The 25,132-nt window shown below is 44.3% G+C and overlaps 2 protein-coding genes across 6 annotated transcripts in view; both read right to left on the bottom strand.

Moving 5' to 3' along the window:
• Positions 1-8,046, bottom strand: part of SPATS2 (spermatogenesis associated serine rich 2) — a 138,451-nt gene extending 130,405 nt beyond the window's left edge. The window contains exon 1 of one of the 2 annotated variants that reach the window (XM_034645028.1): positions 7,877-8,046. The gene's annotated coding sequence lies outside the window, so the exon portion shown is untranslated. The remainder of the gene's footprint in view (positions 1-7,876) is intronic. The other variant, XM_034645027.1, reaches the window with a different exon arrangement.
• Positions 8,047-11,551: 3,505 nt separating this feature from the next.
• Positions 11,552-22,722, bottom strand: DNAJC22 (DnaJ heat shock protein family (Hsp40) member C22). 4 transcript variants are annotated; one of them, XM_034645030.1, is made up of 5 exons: positions 22,607-22,722; positions 20,908-21,865; positions 19,627-19,808; positions 18,525-18,573; positions 17,674-18,402 (listed from the first exon to the last, which is right to left on the bottom strand). In XM_034645030.1, exons 2-5 carry the CDS (start codon positions 21,745-21,747, stop codon positions 18,187-18,189), a joined length of 1,287 nt encoding a protein of 428 aa, XP_034500921.1. In that variant the 5' UTR covers positions 21,748-21,865; positions 22,607-22,722; the 3' UTR covers positions 17,674-18,186. The 4 variants fall into 4 exon arrangements, with proteins under 4 accessions (XP_034500923.1, XP_034500921.1, XP_034500922.1 ...); XM_034645032.1 differs by lacking the exons at positions 17,674-18,402; positions 18,525-18,573 and adding an exon at positions 11,552-11,587; XM_034645031.1 differs by lacking the exon at positions 22,607-22,722 and having other exon boundaries at positions 20,908-22,593.
• Positions 22,723-25,132: the final 2,410 nt, after the last annotated feature.

Genomic DNA, 25,132 nt, shown 5'->3' with positions numbered 1-25,132 from the left:
TCCCAGAGGGTAAAGGAACAGAGATTCACAGCCAGATCTGTGTGCCAGATTTGTGATCTTTCTTTTTTTTTAATGTTGACAGACTATATCCCCTCTCACCAACAATTAATTTTATGCCCAGCTATCTATAATTATATTAGCAACTCTTACGTGATAAAACTAACAGGTTTGCTCTCTTAACAAACATGTTATACAGCTTCCCTATTTTAATAAGAAATTAAAAGAAAAATAATACAACATAGAAATATTATAATTATCAGTATTAGCCTGATCATAACCAACACCATTCCGTACATCCACATCTCAGGCATCAAAAAGTTCAGCTGCCAAGAAGTTTAATAATATGCTTAGGGCTATTTCACAGTGGAAATAATTAGCCAGTAGAGTATGAAAGGATCATGTGTTCTCAGCTTTACTGCCCAATCAAAAACGTAATCATGTAAAAATTAAATATAATTCTAATCTTAAATAATTATAAAGATTTCAGGTAACAAGTAATCGTGATGAAGTTACCAAATATCCCTCCATTTTCAGGAGCTTTTTCTACTTCTTCAGGTTAGATGCCTAAACAAATTTGGTAATCACTGCTGTTACACTGTTTCCTGTGCTTCCAAATTATAACATCAATAATAATACCTTGTAGTCTAACTTATAGGATCATAACATTATGTATCGGCAGGCAGACAAATGACAAATGTCAAATATCAACTTCTAATTTATTTATTTATTTTTTTTTTTAGAGAGAGAGCCCACGCATGAGAGTGGGGGGGCAGAGGAGGAGGGGACGGGGGACTGAAAGAGGTAAACGGAGAGAGAGAATCCCAAGCAGGCTCCATGCTCAATGTGGAGTCCCAACGTGGGGCTCGATCTCACAACCCTGAGATCACGACCCAAGCCAAAATCAAGAGGCAGACATTTAACCGACTGAGCCACCCAGGTGCCCCAAATATCGACTTTTAAAAACCAACATAAAATACAACATTGGCATAATGACAGAGATGAAAAAGATTACCCAACTAAGCCTTGTTTAAAGCACTGTCAAAAGGAATTAGATAACCATCTCAAAAAACCTAGTGTGTACTGACCAGTAAGATATAAGAAAACATCAAGCTTGCATCTAAGCTATAGCTGATTTAGTCTGTGGCCGTTCTGCATCACTTGCCATTCAGGTACAGTACTTTAGCTTCATGTAATTCCATCTTAGTTATAGACACATTTCACTGCTTTCATCAAATATGAAAGAGCTTCTCATGATGAGATCCTTATGCTGAGGACTTATGCAGGATATGCAGGCAGGCAATGAAGGCAATTTACTATAAAGATTAAGCAGAAGAGTCACTGCCACTACACACGACTGCACATTTCAAATCAATGTTAACAGAAGATAACCAGGAAGAGCCAGCAGTGAGCTGACCACATTGACACATATAAGAGATCAAATGGATAAATTTTTTTTAAGATTGATTTATTTGAGAGAGAGAGAGTAAGCAACCACGAGTCGGGGGAGAGGAGGGGCAGAGGGAGAAGAAGCTGACTCTCTGCTCAGCAGGGAGCCAGACGTGGGGTTCGATCCCAGGACCCTGAGATCATGACCTGAATCGATGGCAGACACTTACCCAACTGAGCCACCCAGGTGCACCCCAAGAGGATAATTTAAAGACAAGTATTGCTCTACTACTGATGGTAGCCTTAAAACAGCAGCAAATAATTTACTACTGGACGTACCACATGTACTCAAGAGAGGAAAGACTGCAAGCTGTACACATTGGTCTTTCCAGTCCTTTACAGGTCAATGGGAGGTAACATCATTGGCACCGTCTTCACTTACCTATCATGACTCATCTAAATCATATAATGGCCTCATCATAAATCTTTTCCTCAGGCCCAATATCCTTTAGCCAATTTTAAAGAAGAACACACACTCACACACACACACACACACACACACACTCTCTCTCTCTCTCTCTCTCTCTCTCTCTCCCCCCCACAACTAGTAATCACATTATTTTGCTAATTAAGTAATATAAAAAATCCCCTTTACCAGTAATCCAATGTTGTTATTTAGGGTTTGAACTAACACGAATCACTATGTAACCCCTAACCACAAATTAGTCATAGGACAACGACTGCAGAAGTTGCCTTTAAGCTAACGGCTATACCCTCAAATCCTGCCGAATCTAGAAGATGATGTATATTTCACCCACCCCTACACACCACCATGGTAGATTTGAACACGGAGAGCAAAATGCTGGCCTCTGACCAATCTTTAATATCCAGTAACTTAAATATAAGGTGTTTACAAACTTTAAATCTTTAGAAATACAGTGACCCTTGAACAACACGGATTTGAACTTCATGTATCCACTTATACATGGATTTTTTGTTATAAATATAGTACTGTAAATGTATTTGTTCTTCCTTACGGCCTTCTTAATATTTTCTTTTCTCTAGCTACTTTATTGTAAGAATACAGTATATAATACACAGTTAAGTGTTTGGAAAGTCCAAAGTTACAAATTTTCCACGGCACAGGGGTCAGTGCCCTAACTCCCACTTTGTTCAAGGGCCAACTGTATTTCAGAACCAACAGACTACCTCCAAGGTAAGTGAGGGCTCTTTTACTTACAAAGCTTCCAGAAAATGGCATGTGAGCCTGAAGTCCCTTTGTAACACAATAATCTCAAGAAGCAAGATGCCGGTATAATTGACCTCTTTGTGACATTTAGAAAAAATGAATTGGGAGGTAGACCTATCCTAAGAGACAGTCCACTGTCAGTCTGCAGCTATTTCAATCTACTACACTTGGTACTGTAGAACTCAGAGAGAGAGAGAGTGTGTGTCAAATAAATGACTTGAGCCAATTTTACTTCCTGCACTACAGCTACCTTCTTCAAATATTTAAAGCACATAGCAGGCACTCAAACTTTTTTCAGTGAATGAAGGGATGCACGAGATTAAGCAGTAACCAGCGGCACATACATGCAAAACACTTTTAAATGAAAAAAGTACCCTGGATTCCAAAGGCAGCAAAATGAACTGAAAATGCTCTACACTACTGACACATTTTTCAAATACACATACAGATAATGTTTGGGGTTTTTTTTAAAGATTTATTTATTATTTATTTGACAGAGAAAGAGACAGCCAGCAAGAGAGGGAACACAAGCAGGGGGAGTGGGAGAGGAAGAAGCAGGCTCCCAGCGGAGGAGCCCGATGCGGGGCTTTATCAGGACCCCAGGATCACGCCCTAAGCCGAAGGCAGACGCTTAATGACTGAGCCACCCAGGAGCCCCTGGATATATTTCACACTTTAGAACAGATACTCCCATTTTCTTCATCAGCTGAACCGTCTGGAAGATTTTCAAAAGTACTTTATTGCTACGTTGACATGTATTTTAATGTGCTTGCCAGATGTCATGATACACAAATATAAATAGGCAGAAGCTAAAAGAGAGCCGTGAAAACTAGGTAAATCATTTCCTTTTGAGTCACTTCCAGTACAAGTGTCCTACGAACAGTACAGAAAAAGCCAGTAGAGGAAACATCATCCCTCAAACATAAGGCCAAGTGCTACCTTCAGGTGAACACAAATAAAACCACCATTTAAAAGTAACAATTCCTCACAGGGCACGCCTGGGTGGCTCAGTTGGTTAAGCGTCTGACTCTTGGTTTCGGCTCAGGTCATGATCTCAGAGTTATGAGATGGAGCCCTGAGTCAGGCTCCACACTCAGCAGATGTCTGCTTGAAGATTCTTTCCCTCTGTCCCTCCCCAACTTGTGCACTCTCTCCCCCCCGCCAAATAAATAAATAGAAAAAAGATCTTTAAAAGTAACAACACTTCCTCAAAAAAATTAAACAGAATTACCATATGACCCAGAAATCCCACTTCTTAGTACACATCCAAAAGAACTGAAAGCAAGAACTCAAACAGATACTTGTACACCAATGCTCCCAGCAGCATTATTCACAACAGCCAAAAGGTGGAAACGACCCAAGTGTCTAAATGGATAAACAAAATGTGGTACACCCTTACAATGGAATATCATTCAGTCCTTAAAAAGGCACGAAATTCTGACACAAGCTAAAATACTGATGACCCTTGAAGACATCATGCTAAGTGAAATAAGCCAGACACAATGGTCAAATACTATTATTTTACTTATGAGATCCCTAAAGTAGTCACATTCATAGAGACAGAAAGGGGAATGGCTGAGGGAAGAGAGGAATGGGGAGTTATTGCTTGATAGTTTCAGTGTGGGAAGATTAAAATGTTCTGGAGATGGATGGTAGTGATGGCCACATAACAATGTGAATGTACTTAACACCACTGTACTTAATGGTTTAAATGGCAAATCTAATGTTATTTATATTTTACCACAACTTTTTAAAAGTAATTGAGCAAGAATGATAGTCAAACCTTTGTGGCAAAAATATATCAAGAAAAGTGGTAAGAGTCTGTAACAGGCAAGCTTCACTGTCATCCTCCAGAGCCTAGATGACTTACCTGAAAGTCAAGGCCTCAGAATAGGAGGGATGGACATGCCATTTTCGTGTTGCTACAGATTTATACCAAGCAACAGAGAAAGATCAATTATATTCTACAGGAGGTCATTCACTAAATAATGAATGGGCTCCCCTTCTCAACAATCAAATCAGAAAAAAACCAAGCTCTTCCCTCCAGTCTCCAATGGAAATAACAAGATTGAAATAATCAGCTGTATTTTTAACAAGAAGCCCAGTGGATCCTAAAGAGTGACTTAAAGTTCCCAAGTTTAATATTGTAGCTCTAATATAGGAAACAACAAGCAGCAATAATAATAACAACAACAACAATAGTATATACAAACTTCCTTCACTACTTTTTTTTTTTTAAGATTTTATTTATTGGGGCGCCTGGGTGGCACAGTGGTTAAGCATCTGCCTTTGGCTCAGGGCGTGATCCCAGCGTTCTGGGATCGAGCTCCACATCGGGCTCTTCTGCTATGAGCCTGCTTCTTCCTCTCCCACTCCCCCTGCTTGTGTTCCCTCTCTCGCTGGCTGTCTCTCTCTCTGTCAAATAAATAATAAAAAAAAAAAAAATCTCAGATTTTATTTATTTATTTGACAGAGAGAGAGACAGCCAGCGAGAGAGGGAACACAAGCAGGGGGAGTGTAAGAGCAGGCTTCCAGCAGAGGAGCCCAATGCAGGGCTCGATCCCAGGACCCGGGGATCACGCCCTGAGCCAAAGGCAGACGCTTAACGACTGAGCCACCCAGGCGCCCCTCCTTCACTACTTTTATTAAGTGATTTGTACAAGTTACCTAACCTTTCTGAGCTTCATCTGAAAAATAGGGATAATGCTTACATCTACCTTATAAGGGTTGTTTGAAGATCTTATGAAGTAATATATATAAAACACTGAGTTCAGTGCCTAGAATACATAAATGCTCAACAAATAAAAACTCCCTGCCTTCCCGTCATGCACTAGTATCTGAGGCCCTTTGCCACTCCTGGATCAACCTCGGAGGACTATGCTGATGTTTTGGCCAGCAACCTATGGCTCCTCCCTCAGGCCCCAGCTGTTTCTCTCAGTTCTACTTGTTTCACTCCCGGTTTCTAAGAGGATCCTGCCTACATTTAGAGATAAAGCCCGTACCAACTGTGGACTCAACAGGTGCTTGGAAGTGCACTAGAGCTCTCTGCAGTTTTCGATTGTTTTCCAGAGTTAATTGGTTCTGACTCCACAACTGGCTGCCTTGACTTCTACAAGGAAGAGCGCCACCTAGGCACAGCACTCAGCAGTACACTAGACTAAACGGAAAATTAATTTATCTGTGTTCACAGATCAAACCCTTAGCAAGACTAGCTCTATTATCTGGACCCCAGAAGATCTGTTAAATCACAGGAGCAATAAACATTTATAAACTCTACAGATGTAGCCCTCTAACCCAATATTCATCTAAATCGCCATTATCAGGGTGCCTGGGTGGCTCAGTGGGTTAAGCCTCTGCCTTCAGCTCAGGTAATGATCCCAGGGATCCTGGGATCCAGCCCCCAGTCAGGCTCCCTCTCTTCCCCTCTTCTCTCTCAAATAAATAAAATCTTTTAAAATAAATAAATAAAATAAATCACCATTATCATATCAGACCCAAGTTTCAACCAATTCATGATGCTTGTACTACAACCACGATTAGGAAGAGGGATATAGTAGGTACAACAACCAGGCAGTGAAGATTTAAAGAAGGCATCAAACAGAGCTGGGTCTGAATGTGGCTTTATTTACTAGCTCTGTGACCCTGGTAAATTATTTAGCCTCATAATTATAAAATAGGAGATAACCATGAGGATTAAGTTAAATGAGATAACGCATCCAAAACAAACTTAGCACCTTGCCTAGTCCACTGTAAGAAGTCAATAAAGAGCTACATTATCTCTAATGAAGACACTGCTTGCTTTGTTCAGTTTTTGTAAGATATAAGAAAAGTGACAATATAGATCATTATTTTTGGACCTTTATAAAGTAGTCTAATGCTACCATCCAAGACCCAGCCAGAAATACAAATGGATAAATTCCCAGAAATCTTAGGTGAGTCAGCAAAACTTAATAACCAACAAATAAAAAGATTAACACTGACTGTTTATGAACACTTAATGGTAGCTACAATTTCAAAATCAGCAGTCTTGTGTCTAGTACCATTCAATATTTGATCTGGAAATCCAAGTATCAAGGAGATCAATGCAAAGATCATAACCCCAGAAATACTTTCCCACAGTATTTTCAAATCACCTTTATTCAAACTGGAAAGTATAAGGCAGCCTGATAATCTGATATCAGCGTCAAGAATTTCTTGAGGCAGAACCCAAACTCTCCCAGGAGCATAAAACCAGTAGCAGATGGTACATGAACATTTCTCAGTGAGAAACTGTAATTCTAACAAAGTATAGATAACTTCGATTTTATCAAGGCTATTCATCACTTTTTATTCCAAATGAAAACAAACTCTTGGTTCTCCTCCCAAACACCCTGAACTCTGCATTATCACTGACATAACTCAAAGCAAGACGCCTACTGTTGCTGATATGTTCTCCCCTGCTTCATTAACCACAGGTAAATTACATACAGTAACCTGATGAACATAGGAGAAATAAATACTACAGCCATGCTTCATCAATGAAAGGAACTATAAATGATAACCGAATCATTAAAAGAATAGCTTGTACTGCTCAGCAGAGGGACCAGCCTGAGAAAGATCCATCTTCCAAAAGACCCAATCATCCTGGATAAATTAGGAGAAAGATGCCCCTCTAGTCCCACCTACCCTATACTCTCAAGATCTACCCTTCCGCTTTAATTCAAGCCCAAACCACATCTATTTTATTTCTTAGCTATCCTTTACCTTATTTTCTTTTCCGTCCTTCCCCCCATTCCAAAAACGCCTTTCTCTTTTTTTCAAATCCCACTTTGCCCCCAAATCCTGAGGACCTCGGACACCCACGCAGATGACCTTACGCATCCCCACTGCATTCCCAATTCATTGTACTTCTCATCCCAAATGACCCATTCTTTCATTCTTTTCGATCTCTCGTTGTTTCTCAAAATCCAATACCCCACACACGCTCACACCAGAGTCTCCCCTTACTCCATTGTTTCCCTGGCCTGTGCCTCTGGAAACCCCCCAACTCGGACCCGTGCGCTTCGGTCCGCCCCACTGACCCCAGAAGGCTTTCACCATCTGGGTACTCCAGGTCCCAAAGGGCTCAAGTCCCCCTCCTCTCCACATCCCAACCCCCAACAACTACCCCCTCCCCCGTGCCCTCCCTCAAGCCCGCTCTCTTGCACCTTTGTGCCCCCCTTATCCCCCACCAACCCCTCCACCCAGTACCCTCAGCCTCACCTACCCGCGGGCCCCGCAGTCGCCGCGTCCCCCAGTTCCGGGCTCTGCGTCCCGGACGCTCCAGGGTCTGAGAAGAGGAAAAGAGCTCCTCCGCCTCCTTCTCCTCCTCTTCTAGAGCGGCAGCCGTCGCCGCCGCGCTCCTCCCCCAGCTCTCCCGGAGCCGGACGCCGCGCGCCGGGGACCTGCGAGTGGAGACGCGTGGGGCGGGAGGCGGGGTCCAGCCCGTCGGGTTACTGCTCCTCTCGTGACCCAGTCCCTCGCGCCTCGCTCCGCCCGCCGGGTTGCGCGCCTGAGTTGAGGGAGCTCGGGCGTCGCCGGGAATTGGGAAAAAAGAGGAAGAGTAGGGATTGGAGGAGAGGGTCAGGAACAAACTAGGTGGGAGTGGGGACGGGTGAGACAAGAGCTCGTGCCCACGTGCAGAACAGCCCAGGCCCAGAGAGAGCGGGACGGCGTGGGGAGAGGGGAACAGCGCGCTCGGGGAGTGGAGGGCCCGAGCTGGAACTGCCGGAAAGAGCCGAAACTTCCCCGGAGATTGCCGAAGGCAGACGCCTCGAGGGGAACCTCGCGAGGGGCTTTAATTTCTAGGTCCCAGGATGGACGGGGTGTCTCAAGCAGCCTTCCCTTTCGCTGCTCACGACTCCTCCTCGAGCACTTTCCAGCACTTTCTCCTTTCCCTCTTTCCCGACCCAAGTTTGACTCCAAAAGGCCATTTCAGAGCCACCGACTTCGGGGAATCTCCCAGACATCCGGACTTCGCGGCCGCTCAGCTCCCTGGGAGTCCGTAGAGGCCGGTGCTGGTAGGGGGCAGGATAACCTCTGGAACCCCTTGAGCGTTCTCTACCACGTCCGCCAGACGCACTGCCCAAGCCCACTTCGGAGTCGGTTTTCTGGTCTGCTCAGCTGTCTGCATCCCTCCATGCGGCTGTGGGCAGTCGGGCCGCCAGTGAATCTTTCTGTTAAATAATCTCTTCTGGCTTCGTGATTAGATTGCCGGCCTCCCCAGGGCTAGAACCATCTCTAATATTGGCGCATCTCTCTAGCCAGTGTCGGGCACGTGTGAAGTACTCACCCCACCGTCCACTGCTCAGTGGTTGATTAGTAGCCGCCAGAGGCTTGGGGATTTAGATAGTTAATGTTGAAAAGATTAATCGGAATCTGTCCCCATGTTCTTAGCTTTTGAGGCCAAAGCATAAGGGGCCCTGAATAGGCATCGGCGACAAGCCCGAAAGTGTTCCTGAGTGCGTACAGCTAGACACCACAGGCACGAGTTTGTTTTCCACGCTTTCGCTGTTGAAGTCCCAGTACCGTAATAGAGTAAGATCTCTCTGAAGTTATCTAGTCCTTTGTGTTTAACTTTGCATGAGATTGGAGAGTCAAAAATACCCTGGACTCCACTGACCCCTGGTTAATAATGCCTGATCTAATCCAACCATATTATTTACAGATCTAAAGAAACAGAAGACAAGGTCAACCAGCTAGTTAGGGCACTACACTATATGTAGCTTACTACTGAATCTTTTCTCAAAGATTCAAATAGAAGCAAACTGTCCAAATATCAGCTCTCTTTTCATTCACGAAATTCATAAGTACCCAATGAGTGGTAGGCATTGTTCTAAGTTTTGAGTCACAAAGAAGAATAAAACAAGATTATCCCCAAGGACAGTATCCAATTGTAAAGGAGGATAGAAGCTATTAAATAATTAACTAAAATAGCATGTAATAAGTGTTGAAACAGAAAAGTGCAAAGTGGTGTAGGAACACAAGAATGAATGACTAATTCTTCCACAATTTCCCTTTCTTCCCATACAAAGTAGAGACGAGATGATATGGCTCTGGTTAATGGGAAACTTCATGCTGAAGAATGGGACCTGAACCAATAGGATTTAAGATCTTTTCCATAATGACAGATTTCACCTACCAAAAGTTGCTCAGGAAACACCTTCATTATTGGGCCTGTTGTTGGTGCAAAACCAATGTAGTTTCTTTGGGAGGAAAATAAAGTCTATTCTTGGAAATCTTAGAGTGTTGGGAAAGACATTTGATGCCTTACCTAAGAGCACCAGTGGTCTAATGGGAGACAGTTTTTTTATGTGGTATCCCATATGTAGATATGTGGAAGGGAGGTGAATTAAGGAGCGTACCTAGGACCAATCTATGAGAGCTGTCAAAACATCACTGGAAATCTAACGCTATGAAGAATATTATATTTAACAGGTCTCTAAGGGAGAGTTCTGAATGTGGTTGAAAGGAACATTTTGCTAAGTCCCTGGGGAGGCAGTAGGTGCCTTGAAAAAAGAATTTTGTGCGTTTATTTGTTTGTTTTTCCTAGCCATGACCTTGTTCTGTTCTTTCATTTGGGACAAATTTCTTTGCAAAAAAGAATTTTACTCAAAAAATAATGGTCTTTCAAGGAGGGTGGGTCACATATATGACTTGCTAAGTGAGGTTTGCAAGAGGGATCCCGCAACTCATGGACTGCCTTCACCCATTCTCCATGCTGTACTCTATCTCTCCAAAAAGACACTGAATAAATGCTTCAAAAATATCTTTTGGACCTGAGTTATAAAGATTAATTTTATCATTGTTCTTTACATATACATTTTCTATTTCATATGCCATATTTCACAAGAAAACAAAGTGATAATTGCCTGCTTTGAAATGATTACAAATTATTTAAAGTCTATCACTAATTATATTGGAGGACAAGAAATGCTGTAATAAATTCAACATATAATATTTGTGACATACTTTGAAGAAAATGAAAACACAACCAAATTTTTGAAATGATTAAAGTAACTGCTAAGGATTACAAAAGATCATTTTGAAATAACACCCATACGTCTCAGTTCAGCCTTAAGGGAATTAATTTATCCCAGGTTACCTAATGACTTAGTGGCAAAATTAGAACGAAAGCTAAATCATGACATAATCTTCCCCTTGGCAGTTATATTTTGCAAATATTGGTAAGACCTAATCTGATACGTTTCAAATAGATTCTAGAGATCGGAATTTTTCTCATATGCTTGTTTGAGTTGACTTTTTGTATCTGAAGTGATTGCTAAATTCTATATTTTTATTGGGGAAAAAAGGTTGAATTTAGTCTGAGAGACACAAAAATTTCACTCATTATCTTGAAGACGGTAATTAATGACTGTAAGTAAGGGACATGATCTTTTAGAAGTTTCTGTTGGCTAACTTTGAGGCACAAAGACCACCAGAGAACATCTCAGAAGGGTGTACTTTTCCCTTTGATTACCCCACCTCTAACACCTAAGAATATTCACGTAGGCAGTCCAAACTGCGTGTCTTAGAAAATTAGTTTCTTGGAAAGCTAAATGAATCTGAAAAAACTATCCCAGTTCCAAATAAATTTGGGAAACACTAGGTAAAATAAAGTTAAACTGGTTTCTTTACTTCCCAGAGTATTTAATATGGTAATGTGCTTTGTTAAGAACTAAATGAATGCACTATATAGTATGCAGCTCTCCCCCAAGGAAACTTTCTGTCTGGGAGTCATGTTTCTTTGAGCATTCATTTTCTAAAGTTCTATTAAGGGGCACCTGGGTGGCTCAGTCGGTTAAACAGCTGCCCTCGGCTCAGGTCATGATCTTGGGGTCCTGGGATGGAGCCCCACATCATGCTCCGTGCTCAGCGGGGAGCCTGCTTCTTCCTCTCCCTCTGATGCTCCCCCTGATTGTGGTCTCTCACTTTCTGTCAAATAAATAAATAAAATCTTTTTAAAAAATAAAGTCCTATTGAAGCGGCTTGATTAGGTTAGCATTTCTCATTTTACAGATAATAAAACTGAAGTCCAAGGACATGAGTAACATGGACATATTCAGTTGTGTATCAGATGTTTGTGGCTGGGGCTGGCCTTAAATTATCAAAGATTGAATTGTTACATCACAAAATTGGTGGCAATGTCAAAACAAAAACTCATATTTGAAACACTCAGTTCAGCAAAAGTGCATTATAAGTTCATTAAAAACTTGAATTTGACCTTTTTAAAAAAGATTTTATTAAAAAAAAAAAAAGATGGGGCATCTGAGTGGTTCAGTCAGTTGGGCATCCAACTCTTGATTTCAGCTCAGGTCATAATCCCAGGGCCTTGAGATGGAGCCTTGTGTCACTTGCAGTGCGGAGTGGGGAGTCTGCTTGAGATTCTCTCTCTCCCGCTCCCTCTGTCCCTCCCTGCCTCACCACACTCATTCTCTTTCACCCTCTCCAAAATAATAAATAAATCGGGGAGCCTGGGTAGCTCAGTCGGGTAGGCACCAGCCTTTGGCTCAGGTCATGATCTCAGGGTCCTGGGATTAAGCCCCAAATCAGGCTCTCTGCTTAGCAGGGAGTCTGCTTCTCCCTCTCACTTTCCCTCTGTGCTCTCGCTCTCTCTCTCAAATAAATAAACAAAATCTTTTTTAAAAAATAAAATAAATAAATCTTCATAAAAAATAAAAGTTAAGATTTTATTTTTTTTTAAGATTTTATTTACTTACTTATTTTGAGAAAGAATCCCAAGCAGACTCCACACTGAGTGCAGAGCCCCACACAGGGCTCAATCTCATGACCCTGAGATCATGACCTGAGCCAAAATCAAAATCGGTCAACTGCTGAGAGGCAATGAATTCCTAATCACTGAATATAAATAATATGGCACCGTGTGCCCAGATGGAGCAGCTATTTGCTTGCCAATCCAAATTACACAGAAGAGCAGTAAATTTACACTCTCTGCCATGGACCCCAGGAGTGAAAAGGAGAAAGTATCAGGAGAAGCCAAGTCCAAACTGGTGGTCATGGGTATGGAGGGAGAGGTAAAGGTGTAACAATGAGCCTCACTGGCCCTCAGATCTGTGCCTTGGAAATATATGAATAGAAGACACTTACATTTCCCCCTCTCCCCCATACCCCTCCCGTTCCTTTCTTTATACTAATTCATCTGAAAGGTGCCTGACCTATCCGGGCTAGGAAAAATGTCCCTTCAGGTGGTGCTTAAAAGCCAGGCTCTTGTGATAACTCAGCTACTACCCAGAGGACAATGTTCTTCACAACTTTTCCCAGCCCAGAAATGGGACTAAGGTTGGGCACAAAATGGATTTAAAATTATTCCCTTCCAACTTTCCCACACAGGGCACTGTTGAAACTTGTCAGTGAGGTTTAAATCCAGAAAAATCAAAAGTGACGCTAAAAGTTATAATAGTCGTAACAGTCTGCAAATAAGCAAATACGGGCTATGGAAAGGGCAGATGAGAGGTGAGGAGAGAGAACTAGGAAGAAAAGGAAAATGAAAATAAAGAGAGCAACAAATTATTGAAACGAAATTCCTTTCCGCAGGACCCTCTGTAAAGTTTTCGCTTTTGTGGTTCAAAACCCATCTTCACAAAACAAATGAACAAAACCAGGTAGTTGAACATGTTTCAATCTTTTACGGTGACCAAGAGAAAGATGCCAAGGAACATGAAGAGAGACCAAATACTCAGCTTTTCCGGGTGTGAACTTCAGAAGCCAAAAACTCAGTGGCAGGAAATGTGTGCCCAAGCAAAGCTCTCCCATGAGACAGACTGCCCCAGAGTCCCCAGGAGAGCAAATGACATTTAGAAAACAGGTTTCATTGGGAGCTTACCCTGAATAACACCCAAATCCACCCTGCTCTTTCCTTCCCAACAAAAGGGGAGGGCTGAATTAGCTGAATTACGGTGATGAACCCGCTAAAGAGGTACCACCACCAGATCCTTAAAATAAGGAAAGGGTCCTATTGGACCCTTGCGACAGCCTTAAGGCGCCATCTGCAGCTCTCAGCTAAGACTGCAATAAACCCAAAACTCTGGCTCGCTTGTTAGGACCACCTATTGGTAAAGAAAAGAGAAAACAAAGAAATACTAAATTCAAGTCAGGGAGTCTTCAAAAGCCTCCCAGGTCCTAGAGTAAATGCAAGCATAGCTCTAAGACACAGTGCCTAGGAAAAGATCTAAGGGCCTTAGTTGGCTATAAGCTCAATGAGCAACCAAAAAAAGCTAATAAATTCTTAGACTGCTTGATTTAAAGGATGATATACTGTCCAGACCTTGAGAACTTAATAGCCCCACAGTACCCCGTTCTGTCTGAACACGTCTGAGAATTGCATTTAGTTCTGGGCACAATTTAAGAGCAATATTGGCAAGAGCCATAAAAATGTTCATACCCTTTGACCCAGTAATCCCACCCATGGGAATTTATTCTGAAATAATTCAAGAGAATGGATGAATTAGAAACATGAAGATATCGACGCAGAATTCCTTATAACAACAAATATATATATATATTAATAGCTAAATGTCTCCCCAAAATGGAATATTATACAGCATTAAAATATAATGATATGCTTTTTGAAAAAATAAAACAAGAAACATAGAATGATAATGCATGCTACAACATGGATGAATCTTGAAAACACTATGCTAAGTGAAAAAAATCCAGACACAAAAGGAGACATTGTATGATTCCTTTTGTATAACGTGTCCAGGATACCCAAATCTACAGAGACAGAAAGTACTGGTGATTGCTAGGGGCTGGGGGAGGTGAGAACGGAGAGTGATCACTAATGGGTATGGGGTTTGTTTCGGGGAAGGCAAAAACATCTGGAATTAGATAGTGATGATGATTACACAAGGATGAATTTTATGGTATGTGAATTACATCTCAAATATATGTATGTCTTCATAGTAATATATATATACACACACACATATATACGCCTTCATAATAACATACAAAATGCATACAATTCAGTCAGGGGGAAAAAGCAATACCAAATTGTGTCCTTGATATGATTCAATCATGTAAAAATTAATTATGTACATTTATGGATGAAGATTAGAAGGGAACACGAATATATGAAAACAGTTTAATATAGGTGAATTCTTTTATGTGGGAGAGGGTGGGTGGCCATTATATTGTTCTTCAAGCAATTTAATATTTTCTTTTCTCCCTAAGACAGTGTCCACAAGAGGGCAGACAGAACATGACAAAACAGAACCATTTAGCACAAGCCTCAGCTGAAAAGTTAAGAACCCAGCATCTAGTGTGGAAAGCAATCTCAAAGGTCATCTAAGTCCTGCTTCCTCGTATTACAAAGGAAAAACTGAGGTCCAGAGAAAGCAGCAGGCTGGAGGGAGCAGCCCATCTCCTCACTTCTCCATCTGTCTCTTTCTACCAAACTACAGCGCTTCCGCAAACAAGGCAATGTTTAAGCCGGAAAAGGAAAAATTTAGAGGGATAGGAGATGAAGGGCAGGTTTTTATCAAGAAAGAGTTTTTTGTTGGGTTTTGTTCTTTGTAAGAAGAGATAGCAGATCTAGAAAGAAATTACAGGAAAGCAAATTTCAGTCCAATAAAAGAACTTAACAATTAAGGATGCCCAAAATGTGAAACAGGGAGCAGATTTCCAATTGAAGCAAAAGCTGAAATGGAAATCTTTGAGGAAAGCCGTTCTCAAGATTCTGCACTGAACGAGCACTTGGCATAGAGGCTTTCTCGATTCCCTTCCAACTCTTTAAAGGGTCTATACATTTTTTTATTTATGGGAATGGGAGAATATGAAATCACTGGATTTCATTAAATCTACTCAGGTAGAGAATAAGGAAGACCTCACACTTCCTAATGTCTTAGGTTTATATAAATACATAATTATTTTATAATGAATTTCTACTTTCAGCTGATTTTCACTATGTCAGTTGCTTTGGGAAGGAAGATGAAATTCAAATATGGTTGCACCAGTCTTTCCTACTAAGAGGTTAACATTCTTTAACCTCTTTCTCACTTCTCACTTGGTGCCCCAGCCCATACCCACAAAAATGTCTCCTGCGCAATACCAACCCACACTAAAGTGACCCATGTGGCCTGGCTAAGAGCTGGATGTGAGATCACCATGCTGGAGTACCTCAGAAAGTATAAATACCTCTCTGTTCTGCATAGAAGGACTGAGACTCCAGATGTCCAGGAATAGCCTCCCTAATGGAAATGAATCTGCCAAAGGATGATGAGAGATTTCTGCAAGGAGAATCTGCAAGTGAAAAGGGCCATCTTACAAGCAGTTTCCCAGCTCCTTCTCAGAGATTCATCTTACCCTCGGAGTTGTCTCATTCTGAGGACTTCTGCAATCACAACTGGCCCAGATGAGCTCTGCCCCATTTTATTTTTTTTTTTTTTGAAGATTTTTATTTATTTATTTATTTGTCAGAGAGAGAGAGAGCACAAGCAGGGGGAGCGGCAGGCAGAGGGAGAAGCAAGCTCCCTGCTGAGCAAGGACTCTGGGATCAGGACCTGAGCCAAAGGCAGATGCTTAACCGTCTGAGCCACCCAGGCATCCCAAACCCATTTTAAAACTACAGCCTAAGAACAGCCAAACCCAAACCACTTCCCTGGTTCCCCATAAACAGCTAAAAGAGGCTGAAATATTTCTTAATTATAAAACAAGAGAGAGTCTTGGGGAGAATAGGTGAGGGAGAGGGACCACTGGCAACCCTACCACCACAGCACAACCAATCCATCGGTATTATTTCTTTCTAACCGTTATCTGTAAGCTTTACAGTGATTTGCAGGAAATCAAGAGGAAAATTTTTTAAAAATAGAAAATACACTAATACACTCTACGAAAATTCAGCCTTACAAGTATAACCTTCATTCCATAACAGTTAACTCCCTAGACACTCAAGCCCTATTTCCTTACGTGCGCTGAAAAGGCTAAAGTGTTACACTAAAGTTGTAGTTGCTCATTCTACATATGGTAGCTTCTTTATCCCAGCAATCCTTTAAAAGTATATACTATTGTTTAACTTGTATTTAAATGAAATCTTAGAAGAAAAAAAAGTACATTTTATGGGGGCTCCTGGCTGGCTCAGTCAGTAGAGCATGTAACTCTTAATCTCAAGGTCGTGAGTTCAAGCCCCAGTTGGGCATGGCGCCTACTTAAAAAAAAAAAAAAAGTACATACTATTATCTCAATTTTTAGGGGGAACTAAGGCTCTCAGAGACTAAAGAAGCCCAGGATCACAAACAGCTAGAAAATCATGGAACCAGATCCAAATCCTAACAGTAATCCTTCTGATTCTAAAACCTATGCTTAAAGTCAAAAGACAAATCATAGACTGGGGGAAAATACCTATAACACCTATGGCAAAGGGTTAAGGTTGCTAACAAGCAAGGATACCAACAAAACAGATGACATAAAGACAAGTAGGACCATTTTTTTTTAAAGAGGGAGAGAACGCATTCAGGCATTCAATGAAGAAGAAATGCAAGTAGCTGAGAAAAATTTGAAAAAGATGCCAAACTTATAGTTACTAGGAGTCAGGGAAAGACAAATTACAGTTATCAAATACTATTCCTCACCTATCATCTTGGCAAAAATTTAAAAGTGATAACAGTCCATTCCAGTTACAAGGAAAGGGCCAGTTTCTTACATTGCTGGTGGAAGTGTAAATTGCTATAATCTTTTCCAGAAATAACCTGATACAGTATCAATGAAAATGTAAAATATACATGCTGGGGTGCCTGGGTGGCTCAGTCAGTTAAGTGTCTGACCAGCTCAGGTCATGATCTCAGGGTCCTGGGCTCAAGCCCCAAGTTGGCACTCAGCAGGGAGTCTGATTTTCCCTCTGCCCCTCCCCCTGCTCATGCTGTCTCTCTCTCTCTCTCTCAAATGAATAAATAAAACTTTAAAAATAAAATAAAACATACATTCTGTTTGACCCTACATTATCACTTATTGGAATCTAGCAACAAGAAAATAAAAAGCACCAATACACACATAAAGACATTTATTGTAGCATTGCTCATGTTGAAACAACAAAACTGCTCATCGATAGTTCCTAGTTGAATAAGTTAAAATATAGCCATATTTTTGTAACAAAAGCTCATAACAAAATTTGAGAACAGTAAAATAATTTTCCAAATCAAGTAAAGCCCTTAATCATTCTTTTGTCTTTTTCCTTATAGACTATTTTTAATATATTTACATTTTGCAAAAATAGTACTACGTATCATGTTAATAAGTTAGTAATCAATAGCCCACAACAACGCCTCATTAAAATTCCATGTGATAATCTGACAAATTATAAGTGTTTTTCAGAAGAAGTGTATATCAATTTTTGGCAACTTTAAGAAGGTATAAAAGTTAACTCAGTCTTACAACCATGGCATATAAATTCATTGGCAAAAGGTTTTTAATTTTTTTAAATATATGAATACAAAGGAAAAAATCTACAAATTTCATTCTTCTCCATTGATCAGACCATATTTTGTTTTAATCTGCAAGGAATACTAGTCAAAAGAATTCTACTTTTTAAAAAAATACATACACCGCTCAGAGTTAACTTCCAGGGGGAAAAAAAGGAAAAAAAGCCTGAGGGAGGTACACAAACACAAAAGAAGAGTGAGAAAGCTGGAGTAAAGGTATATAATTTTAACATCATAATCCGGTTCTCCGGTGTCCCTGTGGATCCTAAACTGTTTCTTCCACGCTTGGCTGGTTACATAGGAATGAAATAAGACCCTGTTGAGGGGTGCCTGGGTGGCACAGCGGTTAGGCGTCTGCCTTCGGCTCAGGGCGTGATCCCGGCGTTATGGGATCNTGGAATAAATAAATAAAATCTTTAAAAAAAAAAAAAAAAGACCCTGTTGAGATGCTCAAGCTGCTGGTTCCCTAGGGATTCCCCAAAGTCCCTATAAAGGCACATGAGATATAAAATCACGAATTTTCCCATGAGTCCCCATAAAACAATGTCATCTGTCCCTTCTCCGGTGTTCCAGTGCGCTCTATTTATACTTCTTATGACACTTGGTTCAAAACACTGAAGGAGGCGAACTTTGATATCCGTGTATGTTATATATGTTATATCCCCCACCAGACTGTAAGCTCCTAACAGCAGAGTATGTAGCTCAGAGTCATAGCCCAAGTTCTGGGGACACCTGAGAATTCAGCCAGTCCAACCGCCCATGGAACATCTGAGGGCTCTCTACAATACTTCATCAAGCAGAAGCGTTTGTGATGGGGGTACTGCTCCCACCCCACAGCAGCTAGTTCCTGCGGGGGGGGGGGGAGGAGGAGCTCCTAGTAAAGCTCTCCTATATATGGAATTAAGATATTTTTCTGAAATATTTAAATTTAACCCCTCTCTTACCCATTTGTAATCTGTAGAACAGATCGAATCCCTACTGTCACGGGACAGCTTATGAAATAGAACCTTTGTATTTTTCCTTCAATCTCTTAATTCAGTGCTTTGCACAGGCGAGAAAGAAAGGAAAGAAAGAAAGAAAGAAAGAAAGAAAGAAAGAAAGAAAGAAAGAAAGAAGAAGAAGGGAAGGGAAGGGAAGGGAAGGGAAGGGAAGGGAAGGGAAGGGAAGGGAAGGGAAGGGAAGGGAAGAAATGAAATGATAAACAACCTTCCTCCATCACTCATCAACGTACCAGGGTGGGGCACGGTACTATATTCTCTAGAAGATATTTTATTGGTTTTATATTATGCCTTTCGTTTCACTATCTGATTTTAAGAAGAAATTGTCAGGAATACAACAAAGAGAATTCAGAAATTTGCAACATAAATACACTCTTCTACCACAAAGGCTTTCCTACCCCTTTAAGTTGTTCTCATCCCCACTGCAAGCAGACAGTTTCTTTAACGCTATCGGGATGACCCAAGTGGGCAAAACTGGACTGGGACAAGCTGCTTGGCTCTGCCAGAAAGAGTCCATCCCCAAGGGGAAATTTCTTCTCACCTCCAGGATCCCCTGGGTTTTCTGGGCTGGCTCAGGACTTCATATGCAGCCTGAATCTCCAGGAAATGCCTCTGAGCCTCCTCGGTCCAGTGCAGGTTGTGGTCAGGGTGCCAGATCTTCACCAGCTCCCAGTATCTTTGATGTATTTCTTCATTCGTTGCCCCCTCTGAGAGACTCAAAACCTTAGGGAAACAGAAGGTGACAAATTAGGATTCCCTAAGTTTCAGAGCACCTGGGTCTCTCCTGCTTCCTTGCTAAACCTGGCTGTGCTGTCTCTGGAGTTGGCTTCTACTTGCCTGAGAGAAAGGCCCATAGCCTCAGATTAGAACACCAGTCTTTTGAAACATGGGCTAGCCTGGATCTCATGGCAAGAACCAAGATTTTCCTTGAATCACAGCTGCCCATTTTCTAACCTAGGACTTCACATCCCTGACAAGATCTCTTCCTTGCAAGAGAAATAAGCAAATAAATCCACCAAAGACATGTATAAGACTGTTCACAGCAACTTGATCAGAATGGTCCCAAACTGGAACTAACCCAAATATTCATTACCTGTAGAGTGAATGTGTAGTATATTCATACAATGGGATACCATACAACAATGGAAACAATTTATAACTGTAACAGTATTTAATTATACTGCATGCAGCAGTGTGAATAAATCTCACAAACATAATGTTGAATGAAAGAAGTCAGACATGGGGTATCTAGCTGGCTCAGTTGGTAGAACATATGACTCTTGATGTCAGGGTTGTAAGTTCAAGCCCCATGTTGGGAGTGGAGCCTACTTTAAAAAAATAATAATAAATAGAAATAAAATAAAAATAAATTAATTTTATAAAGAAAGAAGTCAGACATAAAAGAGTACATACTGAATGATTCCATTTTTATGAAGTTCAAGAGTGGGCAAAACTCATCTATGATAACAGAAGTCAGAACAGAGATTCCCTCTGAGGAATGCAAGGGAAAATTCTTAGTGCTGGATATATTCTATACTTTGATTTGAGTGGTAGTTACATAGATGTATACATAAAACTTATTCACTTTATATATATCTCAATGAAAGTAAACAATATATATGTATCCTTTCCCACTCACTACTAGATCCTCTGTACTGTCACCATGGCACACAGAAGCCCAAAGAAACCAAGACACCCTTCTAGGGCCCGACCCAGCAGACATGAAAACAGCACTTCCACATAAGGGGGCATCATTTCCAATCAGGCTTAGCCTAATACCCAGAGCTGTCCCTCCCAGGAATGAGAGGGAACAAAACCTTACCTGGTAAGCCAGCTGACGCTTCTCATCCTGAAAACTGCTAACAAACTCATAGAGCTTCTCCCACTGCTGCAAGTAGCCACTGCTGAAGCCAGGATCCCCCACCAGCAGCCTCCAGACGCGGTAAGGCAGAAGGAGGACAGACTCCATGAGGGGGGCAAGGAGAGGGAAGAAGCTGAACCAACTCAAGAAGGAGCCAAGGGTTTCTGCCACATAGCTCAGGGTGGCAGCTGTGTTGCAAACGGCGCTGTAGGCTAGTGGGCCTGTGAAAGCCAGGTAAGCCAAGCCCAGACGATAGAGCCGAACGCTGAGCGTCTTGGACCCAACTGAAGCTTTATAGCGGCGGTGCTTCTGGGCTGTAATGCTGGCAGCCAAGCTAATGGGCAGGATGGCTATGGGGCGGCCATAGAAGAGAGGGGAAGTAAGAAATGCTGCCCCTAGAGTATTCTTAAAGTCTGAGGTCTGGTTGCCAACAGCAGCCACCAGCAAGACCCCTAAGCCAACTGCCAGTGGGAGGCCCACGATATAGAAGTTGGCCATGAAAGAAAGGCTAATGAGAGCCACCAGGCCAAAATAGATGCCCACTGTCATCTGGGCGACAAAGCGAATAAGACTCAGAGGGGGTGTCCTCCCTCCCGAGATCTGCCTCTGCCCCTGAGTTCTGTTGGCCTGAGCTACAAAGCTTGGGAGCTTCCAGAATTCCCAGAGCCAGCCCAGCCCACCACCCCCCAGGGTAAGCATCCAGAGCAGTGCATGACTGTCCCGCCCCAGGTACAGGTGGTGGAGCCCAGCAGGGCCCCCCACAGCCCAGAGGGCATAGGTCACCAAGAGCCCCTTGGCCATCCTCTAGGGAAAGGGCGTTAGATCAAGTTCAGTGGCACCTGACATTGCCCAGAAGGCAGAAATCTGGGGTCATCTGTGAAAATCATGGCTGTCATGGTCCCAGAGTTATCCTTAGACCCTAAGAGATGGAAAAAAGCAGTGGTAAGAGTATATCCAGGTCCCAACCCAGTAAACCATTTCTCCTTCCAATAATAATCAAGTGCAGTCTGCCTGAGTGTCCCTGAAATGCAGATTCTGCCACACCCTTTGGTCTGGCCTCTCATTTGTTTTTTTGTTTTGTTTTGGTTTTTGTTTTTTGTGTTTTTTTTTTACAAGCATAGCAACTCCAAATTTAGGAGAGAAAAATGTTTTTAAATGCTTTCAGCTGATGTAGAACTCTGCACACGGACAGAAAAGCAGCAGCTTAAGTTTCAGACCACTGATTCCTGGAATGACTTACGGGGGAGTGGAGTGAACAGGACTGAACAGAATGCCCTTCCACAGTTCCTACAAATTTTGAAAGTCCCCTGCCCCTCCCAGCTCTCCTCAACTTCACACTATGGGTGCCCTCAGACACATGGTCAAAGTTTCAGCCCCTCTGCAGCCTTCCCACCTCTCCAAGCCACGCGATCTTCGCACAAGTCATACTTAAAAGAGGTCCTGAGGTCCCTCCACTTAAACAGCTCTGGAAAACTAACATTTTGTCCTAGACCCTGGCACCCCGCAAAGGCGGACTTGGAGTCTCTACAAAGAGGCCTGATGAACACCCAGAACTTCAAGCCAGATGCCAACGTGTGCCTGTCAGTGACTCCCCGCTACGCAAAGTAGGCCTCATGACCACCAGCCAGTTACCCGCTAGTCCCAGGGTGGGCGGCTGTACCTGGGTACTCCGGCTCCCAGACCCCGTCAGACCAGTCATTTCCTTTGACTACAGAGTCAAAATGGCCCCTCTCACTCCGCTCCCACTTGCATCCAAATGGACTTTGTCTTTCTGTGTTTGCTGTGTCACGGAAGTGGGGCTGTCCGGGTCAGGCCCCTCCCTAAGCACCCCCACCCCGCCCCGGCCTCTTCGGGATCACCTTTCAGCCTCGGGCTCCTCTCGCGCGCCCTTTCGGGAAAACTCGGTGTAAGGCTTTCAGGGCGCATCCAGCCTCCCCGGGCTCAAAGGTCCAGGCCCAGGGCGCCTGCACCGCGGCACCGCCACCACCAGGTGGCGCTGCCGCTTACGGAAGGGCGGGGCCGGGCGGGTCCCCAGACTCACCTTGTCCAGTTGCCCGGGCAAAGCAGCCCAGAGCGGTTCCCTATAAACGCAAAAATAGGCCTTCGATCTCCCCTTTCCACCCCTACAGATGATAGGGTGATTTGTCCCTCACCTCAGGGCGCACTCTCTTCCTACTCCGTTGTCTTTCAAGACTGCCTTGGATGGCTCCAATTCCTCTAAGGCGGACTCACCCATGGAGAGGCCTCAGAGAGGACCTCCAGACCCCGAGTCTGCCTCATCTGCCCCACCTCCAGGCCTGCCAGTCAGGGGGATTACATCTAGACCTGAACCTGAGACTGGAGGGGCCTCCAGATCTAGCGGGAGCCCAAGTCCGCTGTATCCTGAGGTCTACGGGCAAGAGGCAGAAACAGTAGCCAAAAGGGATATGGGTTGAAGGACGTCCCACCGGGAGAGCAGAGCGAGCGCGAGGCCGCAGCACCAGAGCAGTCTGCCTTCCTCCCACTTCGATGCTGGCAAGGAGCTGGGATGAAAGATGCCTTCGCTTCAGTGCCCTGGGCTCCAACCCTGGTTCTGCTACGTGACCTTGGCCAAGTCACGCCGCCTCTGGGGCCTGTTTCCTCCTCTGTAGAGGAAAGGCTTGGATCTCCAAGGTTCCCCAGCCTTGACTTGGGGGTGGGGTGGCCCTGGTGGCCCCCACGCTCGTCTCCTCCGCGTAGCGGACAGAGTGCTTCTGTTCCTCCACACCGCCAGCCCCTCCGCCCTTACCCCGGCCCGGGGAGGGAACGCGGCTCGCCTAAGGCGCCTTAGGGCTCACTGAGGGGCCAGGGCTGGGAGGGGCCCCAAAGCGACGCTGGAGCCGCCGGCCGGGGGGACGGGGGGCGGACAGGGCGCTGAATAATGAATGAGACTTAATTGGGCCCGCTCTGCGAGGCGGCGCGCTAAGCTCGGCAAACAGCTCGGGCGGCGGCGGCCGCCGCTGGACAAACAAACTCGCTCCCGGTGCTGGAAGCGGGGTGGGGGAGGCAGCGGCAGAACGGGAGGGAAGGGGTAGGCCGCCTGGCCCCTGGGCCGCTGCGCGCCGCCAGCTCTGAGGCCGGAGGAACCCAGGACTGCTGGGCGGCACTGGCCTCCCAGAGGGTGGTGCTCTGGGACTCGGCTCAGCGTTGCGTCTCAGGAAGCGAGGACTGGGCGGGGAGAGAAGCGGATTGTGCGGTGGCAGCCAGGGGCCCAAGGGCGACAGGAGTGCTCGGAAAAGATGGAGAAACGAGTGGAGGGCGGAGGAGAGAGGGAGAAGTGAGGGAAGAAAAAGTGCGCCGGGGGAGGGGCTGTCGGGGTGGGGGCGGGAGAAGAGCCGTTACCGAGAGGAAAGGGAAGAGCGATGGAGGAACAAGCGAAGGGAGGCGCGAGGGGCCGGGAGAAGAATTGGAGAAGAGTCAAGGAGAGGGATGGGAGGTGACCGGAATGAGAACGAGAGGGCAGCGGGGCGGGCAGGAGGCGCCCCTGCCTCCGCCTCGCCCCGCCGCGCTGCCGCCCTAGCGCTCTCTCCAGCCGCCCGCACTCACTTTGTCACAATTACGGGGCCGTCACTCGGCCCGGATTGTTTTCCCCAAATTGTTGTTCTATAAACTGGCGCGGGGTGGGGAGTGGGGGATTTGACAAGCCGAAGCGGGAGGGGAGGGTCTGAACTGCGGTGGGGGACGTGGCGGAGTATCTACCCACCAGCGGACCCGGGGCGGGCAGGTGAATCCAGAGACCCACGCGGGAACTCTGGTCGGTGCCCCAGACTCGCCGCCGACCTCGCTTTTAACCTTCCTGGCCCTTCTCAGCCTCGGCTGCCTCGGTTTCCCCAACAGAGAACTGTGAAGACTGGAGGGCAGGGGCCGCCGAGGCGGTTTGTAGGTGGAGCCCAAACTTCCCTGCTCACCGATTCTCTTTTGTTCTTGATACCCGGGTCACAGCGGAAAGGGGACTATCCCAGCTAGCGGTCCCCAGAGCCCCCTCGGATGCCTGCTCTCTCCCGCTGGAGGGCCAGACTCCCACCCCCCACAGGTCTAGGCCACCCCTTGCCCCGCCCGCGCCCTCCAGTCGCTCGGTGCCCCCACGCCACCTTGTCCCTCAATTGCGCAAACATCTGTTGCGCGCCCACTGTGAGCCAGAGCCGCGCCAGCCTTCCTCCCCCCCCCC

The sequence above is a fragment of the Ailuropoda melanoleuca genome, chromosome 16 (assembly GCF_002007445.2).
Source record: "Ailuropoda melanoleuca isolate Jingjing chromosome 16, ASM200744v2, whole genome shotgun sequence".
Lineage (NCBI taxonomy): Eukaryota > Metazoa > Chordata > Mammalia > Carnivora > Ursidae > Ailuropoda > Ailuropoda melanoleuca.
This window is presented reverse-complemented; position numbering and strand designations above follow the sequence as displayed.